Below are 12,577 nucleotides of genomic sequence, written 5' to 3' on the forward strand. Positions count from 1 at the left end.
AATTCCGACTACCATAAAAATGTTACTGTAAAAATTTATAATAATAAAAGACACTGTCGGGATTCCGATATAGTCGGGATTTTGATTGTCAGGATTATGGTAGTCGGGATTTCCATATAGTCAGGATTTCGAAAGTCGGGATTTTGATACACTCGAGATTTCGAACGTCGGGATTTTGGTTGTCGAGCTTGCGATTGCCACCGATTTAGTATACTGTCAACATTGTAGTTTTTAGTTTTGTGCTAATTTATTCGGACTTGAAATAACTAATGAAGATTGATATAACTAATTGACATTTATGTCGCATATTATAGTGTGTACTCAGCTTTAGTGTAAAGAATTCCAACATAAATACAATGTTTCAAGTTCTCGAGTGGTATGTGAGTACTTATATCCTGACTGTATCGAAATCCCGACGTTTGAAATCCCGACTATATTAAAATCCCGACTATATGAAAATCCCGACTATATTGAAATCCCGACTACCATAAACCCGACAATCAAAATCACGAATATATCGAAATCCCGACTACCAGAAAAATGTTATTGTAGAAATTTATAATAATAAAAGACACTGTCGGGATACCGATATAGTCGGGATTTCGATATAGTCAGGATTTCGAAAGTCGGGATTTCGATACACTCGGGATTTCGAACGTCGGGATTTCGGTTATCGGGCTTGCGATTGCCATGGATTTAGTATACTGTCAACATTTTAATTTTTAGTTTAGTGCTAATTTATTCGGACTCGAAATAACTAATGAAAGTTGTTATAACTAATTGACATTTATGTCGCATATTATGAATGGTGTGTACTCAGCTTTACTGTAAAGAATTCCAACATAAATACAACGTTTCAAGTTCTCGAGTGGTATGTGAGTACTTATATAGTTTAATGATTTGGATAGTTATCGAAATCGTTTGTAGCGAAATTGCTTCTGCATGTAGGTTATGTATTCGGGGCGGTTGTGAGTGGGGCGGCGGAAAAGCAAACACGGTCTGTAGGAGTGGACTCTGGTGTTTATTCAACCATGAAAGCATGATAATATCGCAGTACAAACAGCGAGAACCGGCCAGTAACTGGGAGGGCCGCAAACCTCAAAGCATACGCAGCCACCCCAGACCGCACAAACCACCCAAAGTTTCGCTCCTCTACAGCAGTAGCAGCAGCATCAAAACTGCCGCCCCCTCAAAAACCAATGTTCCGTTTCTTACACCGCCCCTCGAAAACAGCCGAAACGGCTCTTTTAAATACCAATTACTTAAATAAACTCCGCGAACGGCGGTGGGTGGTAGATGAGGAACGACCGCCGCCCGAAAACCGCCGAAACTGCATCCACAAATCATCCGTGAATCCTAATTAATTATCGATTCCGTTTTATGTTTCGCCGATACAATGCCGTTATATAATGCTTTTGCGGGGGCAGCGGGGTCGTTCAGAAGCCGCCGCCGCCTCCACCGCTTCACCCCCTCCGGCATGTTATTAATCAAATGTATACAACGGCATAATTCCCGGATTTGAAACGCACGCACGTACCCGATTTCCAAATGTAGTTCGCGAGCAAATCTAGCAACACCAGCCGCCACAATTTCGCCGCCACCGAAACCAAACAAAACCGTCCCACCGCCACAGCTCTCGTGCATCTCGCAAAATAATTTGCGCGACTTTTAAGCTCCGCCGCACGATTATTTGCGCAAACACACAAAAGATACACACAATTCCCTTCTACTCTGCTACAAATACACATCAAACATTCGAATAAGCAAATAAGACAAAACCCAAAGATGAATTATTAATTCAAATACACTATTTTTTTCTTATTTCGTTTAGATATTATATAATTACTTAATAATTGGTCTTGTTTATATATGATAATTAATTAAATCATGAAGCAAACAAATTAAAAATAAATTTATAGCTGTTTCAAAGTAGAAAACGCAACAACATTGAACATATTTCTCATAATTTTCATAATTACATATTAATAAAGTTCTAATTCTAAACTAGAAATCTTCTAAACTTTTTATATATTTTTTTTTATTATGTAATAAATAATATTTTATTATCCATTTTTTTTTTGTAAAAGCAACTGTTAATTAACTAAATGTTAATGAATAACCGAGATATTACGAATTATCAAGATTTCATGTAACATTTAATTACACGATAACCACCTATGTTAATTACATCATCTATAATGAAAATTGAAGTAAACATTTTTGCCTTTCGAATAAGCCTATAATCAGATTTGTGGTTATCTTTATTCTCCTTTGACAGATTATCAAATTTGAGCATAAAAATGAAAATGCAGAATTTTATTTTTTTGTGCCCTTTTGGCCTAATTTATTTATGTATAAATTGTACTTTTTTTTCTTCTTCTTATGTATTGATGTTTGGCCAATTAATTATTATTATTATTTTATATAATTACAATACAGTCAACTCTCCTATAACGCGATTCTCTCAGAACGCGGTTTCCATATAACGCGGAGCTGAAATTGCGACAGCCCTCCTATAACGCGGTACTCATACAGCACGGTTTCCGTTCAACAGCATCCCATAAGTTCCTTCCGCGCAGCAGAAAGGATTAAAAAGAAAGTTTACATCGCTTGAAGATAAAATCCAAATTTTAAATCGTTTAGAAGGCGGGGAAAAAATATCGTCTGTTGAAAAATCAACAAATTTGAATAAATCTCCAATTTGAACCTTAATATAAGGAAAATTAATATAAGGAATTAATTGATGTATCCATCTCAAATGCATTGTTAAACGAAAATAAGGAAAACGAATGGGTGCAAATCTCGATTTACAAGATGTGATAAAAGGGCTAAATTTGGCTAAAGAATTAGAACTTTATTTCATTCAAACTGATCGTTCAACGGTGCGCAGCGCAAAGTTTAAAAGAGAGTTAAGAAATTGCTTAACTCCCTATAGAGGTTTTAGTGGACTTAGAAAAAAAAAGCTACAATCGAAAACCAATGTGAAGATGAACTAAGTGATGAAGACATTTTGCCCATTAAAAGAAGACGAATTACGCGACTCATATCTGACAGCGATAATGAGTGTTGAAAGATTACATAATTTTACAAAAGTCATCATTGTTTTTGTTGAAAAACAGTCTTGTTTCATTTTTTTATCAATCCTTAAATAATTTATAATTTATTTTGTCTTTTGTATTTATTGGTCTCCATATAACGCGGTACGAATGCTGTGATTTGTACTAATTCCAAGTTTCTTATAGCGCGGTTTCCATACAATGCGGTAGATGATTTCCATAGAACACGCTACGAATTAGCCTGGTTTCCAAATAACGCGGTACGCACTCACCGGGTTATAGGAGGGTTGACTGTATTCTATTTTTTTAAATTAAATATGTAATTATTTTGAAATTATCACTAACCTATAGTAATATCAATATATATTGCCTTTGACAGTATTGTTATGAAATGGATATGTGACTGACTGAGTAAAACTTCCTTTGATAATATTACTTTGACTTAGGCTTATCAGGATTAGCTTAATTTATGATATTCGGGCATAATCGAATCGTCAATCAATCGCTCCGCCATACGAGATTTGCGATTACTCATCAAAAGCAGCAGATCAATAGGTTCAGAGGTCTGCGGCTCTCTCCATGCACAAACACGAACTTAGGAATAAATTACGCTGCGGTGAAAACAATTATAATTTGTTTTTTAACGAACCGCGCCAAAACATGCAAAAAGCGAACGTTTCCAACAGCCGCAGGCCTCCAGAAAATAAATAAGTATTAAAATTAAATTCGTCACACGAGACAACGAACGAATTGAGCTCTCTCTGTTTCTGCTTGGAAGACTTCTTCTCTTCGGGCACTTGAGTATTAAAGCGGCAGAGGTCTATTAAGCGTACAAGTGTTTCGGAGTTAACCAGAATCCAAGCCCTCCTCATCAAGCCCCCACGAGAAGTGGAGGGTAAAATAATTTAGTTACGTCCTTCACCCCAAAAAACAAACACAGAAAAAGGAACAAAGCAAACGTTACAAAAAAAAAGCATTTAACACAACGAAATTAGACGATGCTCGTATGAATGTATTTCCTGCGTTTGTTTTTTTTTTATTAATACCGCATCCGGTTTTGGTTTCCGGAACGCCGGAATTTATTGCGTCCGGGTTGGAGAGTTATCTCGGCAATATGCGATCCGTGATTAAAGGCAGCGGACACAAAAAAAATGTAATAAAAAATAAATTAGATCATAAATTGATTCGGATTTCGGCATTATCATACGTGAATGCAAATGGCAGAAAGGGTGCGAAATGCAGAAGGAAATTAACCCATTCGTAGGTGTCTGTCGTTTTTTTTGTTTTTTTTTTGGAGAGGCACCAGAGCTACCGATTGCGAAAGAGAAAAATGGCGAGGGAAACAGTGATTTCTTATTATTTATGTCCTCCAGGAGGGTTGGGTGCACGCCGGAATTACCGCCATTTATTACCGCGCCGTGCCTTTCTCTTAGACCACCCACCTTTTTTATTTTACTCTACTCTTTTCTTTTCATTTTAGGGTGGAATATTATTAATTTCGACCTGACGCAATTGCAAAAAAATCTGAATTATATGATTCAACCCAAAATGATCAACTCGAACGACTCAGTTTCCGAACAAAATAGTTCCTCGTTATACAAACTTGCAATGAAATTACTTGTGATAATTCAATTATTATGTAATAATAAGAAAAAAATCTTGTAGATATTCAAATCATTTTGCAGGAAGTTACATAACATTTCATTCAACAATAAAGTATGGAAAAAAAGTATTATATTTATCGAGTATCAAGGATAGAGAAAGTCTCAATCAACTCGTGTTTTTTTTTAGAAATTTAGCAGACATTTTCAGAAGCTTTCACAATAGAAATATTTGTTAATACGAATGGTAGTCGTTGCTAGTTTTTCATTTATGTGCAATTATGTAGTTAGCATACTTGGTTATTCTGTAGTTAAATAAAACGTGTACTTTCAATATCAAATATATCTTATAAATATATTTGATGAATAGAATCACCTTCAAACTAAAGTTCTAAATTAAGCTTTTAGAAACTTAGGATATTACCCGTAAGTATAGAAACTATTGTTTGATTCAATATTAGTAGTTCTAATATCACTTGAAACTTAGTTTTGGAATTGCTGATTTCATTACAAATATAGTTACTAACTTTGTAGTTAGAGTTTCTAAGGTTTGTATGGACTTCAATATGTAGAAAACTTAAGAATAAGTAGATAGTTAATTTTGATACACTTGTATAATAAACATATAAATATTTGTTATCGAAAAACTTTCCTCAATGTCTTTAGTTTTATTTTATATAAAGTATAATCAAAGAAACATGCTGAATTAGTTTAGGAAAGTTATAACAGGAATATCTATTATTGATTTCATATTATAGCATCACTTTTGAATGTATCAAACTTATATATTTTTTTTATGAAAATGCTATATATCAAGGTTGGGCACACATAAGGTGTGGATAAAGATTTTTGATTATCACATTTTCAACTATTTTCTATAAAACTGATGATGATTCGATGACTGCGCCACCACAGTGCAATTTTGTATAAGTGAAGTCTCATAGGTAATGGATAGGGCGGATATATCCGCCGTTCGTTCAATTTTCAATGGGAGTGATAGTTAACTCCACTAACACTTTTGCTATATAAAATTTATGTATGAAATATAAGTATGTAATATAAATTTCCTTAAATAACAATCATGTTAATAAACAATTTATTATTTCCAAGATACTAGAAAATCTATTGAATAATAAATAAAAATAATAATACGTTATTCTGGAAACATCTTTATAAGAATTGATTTTTTTGTTATCCGCTTTGCATTACGAAAAGAAAAAAATATGCCAAGGCGCTTTCTAAACATGCTACATCATCAGATTGTCAAAAGAAAGTCGAGAGAGTTAATTGCTGATTTCATTATAAATATAAATACTAACTTTGTAGTTAGAGCTTCTAAGGTATGTATGGACTTCAATATGTAGAAAACTTAAGAATAAGTAAATTGTTAATTTTGCTAAACTTGCATAATAAATATATAAACATTTGTTATATGGAAATCGATAAACTTTCCTCAATGTCTTTAGTTTTATTTTGTATAAAATATAATCAAAGAAACATGCTGAATCAGTATAGGAAATTTATAACAGGAATATCTATTATTGATTTCATATTATAATATCACTTTTGAATCTATCAAACTTAGGTTGTGCACACACAAGGTCAATTGGAGCATCATAGTTACATAGTATTAAATTTTTTGATTATCACATTTTCAACTATTTTCTATAAAACTGCTGTATATTATTATGTTGTGGCATATTTCGGTACCACAAGTAGCACCTCTACAGAACTAAAGTCAAAGCTTCTATAGTTCCATCTCAAAAAGACTAGTAGCGCCTCGATTAGTGCAATTTTGTATAAGCGAAGTTTCATATGTAAAAAATTGGGCGGATATATCCGCCGTTCGTTAAATTTTCAATGGGAGCGATAGTTAACTCCACTAACACCCTTGCTATATAAAAATTATGTATGAAATATAAGTATGTAATATAAATTTCCTTATATAACCATTATGTTAATAAACAATTTATTATTTCCAAGATACTACAAAATCTATTGAATAATAAATGAAAATAATAATACGTTATTCTGGAAACATCTTTATAAGAATTGATTTTTTTGTTATCCGCTTCGCATTACGAAAAGAAAAAAATATGGAGATTTGCCAAGGCGCTTTCTAAACATGCTTCATCATCAGATTGTCAAAAGAAAGTCGAGAGAGTTAAAACAATAAGGATGATACATAATTTACTCTCTCCATAAAGAAATGAGCGCTTCGAGGAAAAAAAACACAGAGGGAGAGATAGAGAAAAAAGTGCTACTGTTGTTTTTTCATTTGGAACGTAATTGAAAGAAGGAGAAGATGCAAAAAAAATGCTGCAAAGAGGAAGAAAACGAAAGAAATTCCGTTTTGTTTTTAATTGAAGTAGAAAAAGACGCGTCGGGATGGAAGAAAAAATACGAAAAATTAATTAACGTGAAACCGGTCGATGTTTTCTCTCTATCTCTCTCCAGCACTAAGTATTTTGTATATGTTCCATTCTTTTTCGTTTTATGATGGTTTTTTTTTCACGTCGGCTGTTGCTTTCGCCGTTATTAAAATTAAATATTAATTCGGTAACCGACGAACTTTGTCCCCTGCTTTTGTTATGAAAAACGCAGTTTTTAATCTCTTTTTCTGTAATCTTTTATTCTTTTTCATGATTTAATTAAAGATGTTTTAAATTACAATAACTATGGCTTATTTATTTAATAAATTATATAAAAAAAATGTCATAAAAGAAGCGTTACTATTTTGTTTAAAAATAACTTTGAAATTAAATGATAAAAATAATAATATTCCACAAATTGATTACTTAATATTTCTAGATTTGTGTCTATTATTATATTAGTAAAAAATTTACAGCTGGTTACTATATAAATGCAATTAATTATATTGAAAAAATCTAATCTAATTTTCATAGTTTTCTAATGAAAATCATTAAAAATAACGAAAATTAACTTTATTTTAAGATATAGAACAAGATTTGAAAAAAATACAACTAAAAATAAACATGACATGACTAAATAATAAACATGACAAAAAGATTGATTTTTATAAATATGTTATTTCTATAAATATATTAATATTTTATTTATTTTTGTAATAAATAAATAATACCAAGAGTTTATTTTGTTATTTAGTGCAAAGCTTTCAACAAATCACGTAATCAATCATTGCGTAAATGTATGTCGGGTATGTGTATGTTTTTATAAATGTGTATAAAAAACATCAATCATTATATAAAGCATTTTGACGAATAATTTACTACTGCTGTATTGATTTTCGTATCGATATTAACAGATTTATTATGCAGGTCATGACAGAGTGATCAATAACATTCCAGTATTAAAGTGTACAGCAAAATGTACATTGTTTATACATCATTTCCTATATATAACTTGTGCATATTTATTATGTAATACAATAAATATAAAATAATAAGCGAAATGTTTACGTTATTGTATATATTCATTCATAAATTTTTATTTATGTTATTTATTTAATAATTTTTACTGTTAATTTCTGGTTTATTGTATTAATTTCATTGTTATTCGTGCACTATGTTATATTAATTTCATGATACATCAATTCTTCGCATAGTGCGGTTTCGATTAGTCCGGATTCACTATTATCAAACTAATTTTTTATTGACAAAATTATACTAAATTTTACAAAATTAGTAGTAGAAAATTATTCGTTTATAAATAAATGATCTTTTTTTCTTTAAATAGTCAATTTGGTTTTAACGTCCTCAATTAGTCCGGAACAGCACTATACGAAGTATTGTAGATGATCTTTTAAGATTTCAATTAGGTTTTAATGTCCTCGATTAGTTCGAATTCAAACAGTTAGGGTTATTTGCGGAATCCGCACTATGCGAGGTATTGTTGATGATCTTTCTTTTTCGTTATAGAATCCAGAACCCGCACTGTGCAAAATATTGTAGATGAACTTTTTTTCTTTATAAAATTTAGACACTTTTTATGCTTTCAATTCGGTTTTAACGTCCTCGATTAGTTCGGATTCAAACAGTTAGGGTTATTTGCGGAATCCGCACTATGCGAGGTATTGTTGATGATCTTTTTTTTACGTTGTATAGTCCGGAACCCGCACTATGCGAAGTATTGTAGATGATCTTATTTCTTTATACAATTTAGACTTTTGTATGCTTTCAATTCGGTTTTAACGTCTTCCATTGGTTCCGTTTCAAACAGTTAGGGTTATTTGCGGAATCCGCACTATACGAGGTATTGTTGATGATCTTTCTTTTTCGTTATACAGTCCGGAATCCGCACTATGCGAAGTATTGTAGATGATCTTTTTTTTTTCTTTATATAGTTTAGACTCTTTTTATGCTTTCAATTCGGTTTTAACGTCCTCGATTAGTACGGTTTCAAACAGTTAGGGTTATTTGCGAAATCCGGACTATGCGAGGTATTGTAGATGATCTTTCTTTTTCGTTATACAGTCCGGAATCCGCACTATGCGAAGAATTGTAGATGATATTTGTATCTATTATACAGTTTAGTCTCTTTATATGCTTTTCATTGGGTTTTAAGGTCCTCAATTAGTCCGGTTTCAAACAGTTATTTGTGCAACTCGTACTATGCGAGGTATTGTTGTATTTAGAAATTTAATAATTACTTATTGTTTGCTATTTGTAGAGTAGACTGAAGATAATCTTACCTAGAACATACATGAATCCTTCGACGGTCATCGTGTAAAAGTTGGGTGCATCAGAGGAAACCTCGCACCTATATCGTCCCGTGTGCTCAGGCTTCAGGTTTCTCAACACGATCGAGTTCTCATTGGATTTGGCCAACTGCAATTAATGCGAATCAAGTGTGTTTGTCCCATCTGGCCGAAGGATGTTTACTCACGTCCACGTCAATATCCTGGAAAGGGAAGACCTGGGTACTCGGCAGCTCCTTTGGGATGTACCTGTAGAACTCGCGGCTGCCCTTGTACCACTTCAGTGTGTACAAGGGCTCCTCCTCCAAGTTGTAACGGCATTGCAGCGTAACGGTATCGCCGACTTTGACGGCCTGCGGCACGATGACTTCAACGTCCTTCAGAGCTTCCACCCCAACGTCATCACCTGAAGCAGAAGAAACAGAAATAATAAATAAATATATATTTAGTTAGTTGGTAATGGAAACTTCGGGATTGTGGAAATCTGAGGCAATGGGGAGAAACTTGAAAGAAAATAAACATCGGATTGTTTTGCTTTAATTAAAATGATTGGTTTTCCACAAGGGATCCTCAATATAAAGATTGAACTGAGACGAACAGATGGTCGTATTCGCATGGTTTGTGTATGCGTGTGTGTATTTTCATAAGGAATCTTCACGTTAAAAACAATAACAATTTATATTTTACTCTCTTTGATCCATTTTTTATACCAATAAATAAACATTTTGAATTCATTGAAAATTACGTAATTATCTTAAATAAACCAAATTCTAATATTAAACCTGACTATTTATTTCAACAAAAATCAACACATCTATAAAAATACATAATATTGAAGTTGGTAGTAAAAATTTAGTAATTTATTATTAATAGTTTTGTTTTTCAAAAGTGACTTAAGTTTAAGAAACACTAACTTCTATAAACAATTAAATATTTATTTTCTTCATTTAAATACAAAATAATAGAAGCAAATAATTTAAATTGGATACAAATAATATTAATAAAACTAACAAACTGAATATTTTAGTTGATAATAAATACTTCTACTATAAACAATATGAATTGTCTAACCTTATAATGGGAATATTGCGAAATCCGGTGACCATACAATGCAGATATTATGTTTGACCGTTGTAGTGGATGTAATCTCAATTGAGTGTTAGCTAAAGCTGCATCGAGCTGTGTTGGATGCAATTGTTGGTCTTACTGAATCAATGCATTCATAAATGGATTTGTATGTACATGAAATATACAACTATATTATACTAGATTGTAGTGAAATTAACGTATGTATGGACTAGATTTTATGCAGATGGTTTAAGCAAAATTACCGTTGAAGTATTGTTTATTATCATTGACATTACAGCATAAATTTGTAAAATAACGATTACGTAAATATTATACAATTGAATTCTTTTCAGTTTAACTTTCAAAGTTTATAGATATGATGAAAACTTTATTTTCTTTTGAATATTATTCAAGAAATTTATATAATACTTAAGTTTATATCAAATTATTAATTCATATTAAGAAATAAACATTCTTTATATAAAAAAGACGTTTTAATAAAAAAAAAAATTATGTAATGGAAATAAAGAAATTTTTACCATTTTTTTCTTAACTTTATATTATTAATTTCTTAATTCAGTAAATACTGAAAAGTGTTTAAGATTCTACTAAATCTTATTATATTAATATACGTATTAAAAAAATGGAAAAGTAAGTATTCCAAATTAAGAAAAAGTATTATTCTAAATTTTCTATTATTAATTTGTAAATTTAGAAAATTGAGAAAAATAGATGAGATTTTTCGAAATTTTCTGTTACTAATTTCTTAATTCAGAAAATAAAGAAAAGCACATAAGATTTTTCTATGTTTTTTATTAATTATTTCTTAATTCAAGGAAATTGAGAAAATAAGTAAAATTCTATAAAAAAAATTATTATCAATTTCAAAATTGAGAAAAAATAGATGAAATTCTTCTAAATTTTCTATTACTAATTTCTTAATTCAGAAAATTAAGAAAAGTATATAAGATACTTCATTTTTTTAAAATTATTTATTTCTTAATTCAAGAAAATTGAGAAAATAGATGAGATTTAATAAAATGTTGTATTACCAATTTCAAAATTAAGAAAATTATATAAGATTCTTCTAAATCTTATAATTTCATGTTCTTTATTAAAAGATATATATATGAGATTTTTTTACATTATACTCTTAATATTGCTTATTAAGAAAAGTACAACAATAAAAATTGTAGTCAATTCAATAAATGTATATAAATTCAGATTTGACTTATTTCATCTGTAAATTTAGAAAAGCAAAGATTTAAGTCAACTTTAAGTGACATTTTCATGATGGAAAGTTAAGGAATGAGGATGAAGTTTGCGGAACTATTTTATGGAAAATGTTATGTTCAACAGGATTTAATGCTTTGGTTCATTTACGGTTCAAAGTTTAAAGAGTTATTGCACGTCGCGAACGTGAATTACTAAATGACATTAGACGTTAGCGTTATGTGTATAAACCGCGCGCGGTGTATGTAATAGTTGGCAGTTGTTGTTGTTACCGGTGTAAGAGCATGCAATTTGTATGCTGAGCTAGCGTGATGGATTAATCCTTAAGGTTTAAGGTGTGTGTGTTCTCGTTGCGGAGTGCGGTTTGCTAAGCAATCATAATGAATTCTTCATAAGACCTTAAGCGTTAATCGCGCACGAAAATGTTTACATCGCACTATTACAAGGGATCACGGAGGGCGCAACGCACGCCCGGGGAATACCCGACCGTTAAAACGCCGCAGCAGCAGCCGCCGCCGCCGCCTTCAGCGCACCGTTTCAAGCCGCCCCCCGTTCTCATTTATAATACACGGCAAACACGTTAACACCGAGCGCGTTATGACTCAATTCCTTGCAACAATTAGCCCAAAACTATTACACTATTATCGGCGTGGGGAGAGCGAAGAGTTTTGTAACGCTAATTGCGCGCACCCTAAAACACTCAAGAACTTCTGCCGAACAACCACGAACCTTGGAGATACATAAATAACTAACGAATCCCTAAACCATTTTCTTCCTACTCAGTTACATAATCTTCATATCTTATTCAAGGACACAACTTAACGTATTTATTTTTCATTATTTTATATACAAAACTAATAAAATAGGACCGAAAACCGAACCTTGTGGAACAATTGAAAAAAATATTTTTTTCCAATTTTAATCAAAATTTCCTTTACAAT

At 31.6% G+C, this 12,577-nt stretch overlaps 1 protein-coding gene across 1 annotated transcript; it reads right to left on the reverse strand.

Moving 5' to 3' along the window:
• Nucleotides 1-9,297: 9,297 nt before the first annotated feature.
• LOC108566424 lies at nucleotides 9,298-9,741 on the reverse strand (the record flags this gene model as incomplete). Its single annotated transcript, XM_017926287.1, has 2 exons — nucleotides 9,298-9,465; nucleotides 9,524-9,741. Coding segments are annotated over 2 exons (386 nt in total), but the record flags the coding sequence as incomplete, so codon positions are not given.
• Between the last annotated feature and the right edge of the window lie 2,836 nt (nucleotides 9,742-12,577).

Source organism: Nicrophorus vespilloides, unplaced genomic scaffold (genome assembly GCF_001412225.1).
Source record: "Nicrophorus vespilloides isolate i.1.1-1 unplaced genomic scaffold, Nicve_v1.0, whole genome shotgun sequence".
Taxonomy (NCBI): Eukaryota; Metazoa; Arthropoda; class Insecta; order Coleoptera; family Silphidae; genus Nicrophorus; species Nicrophorus vespilloides.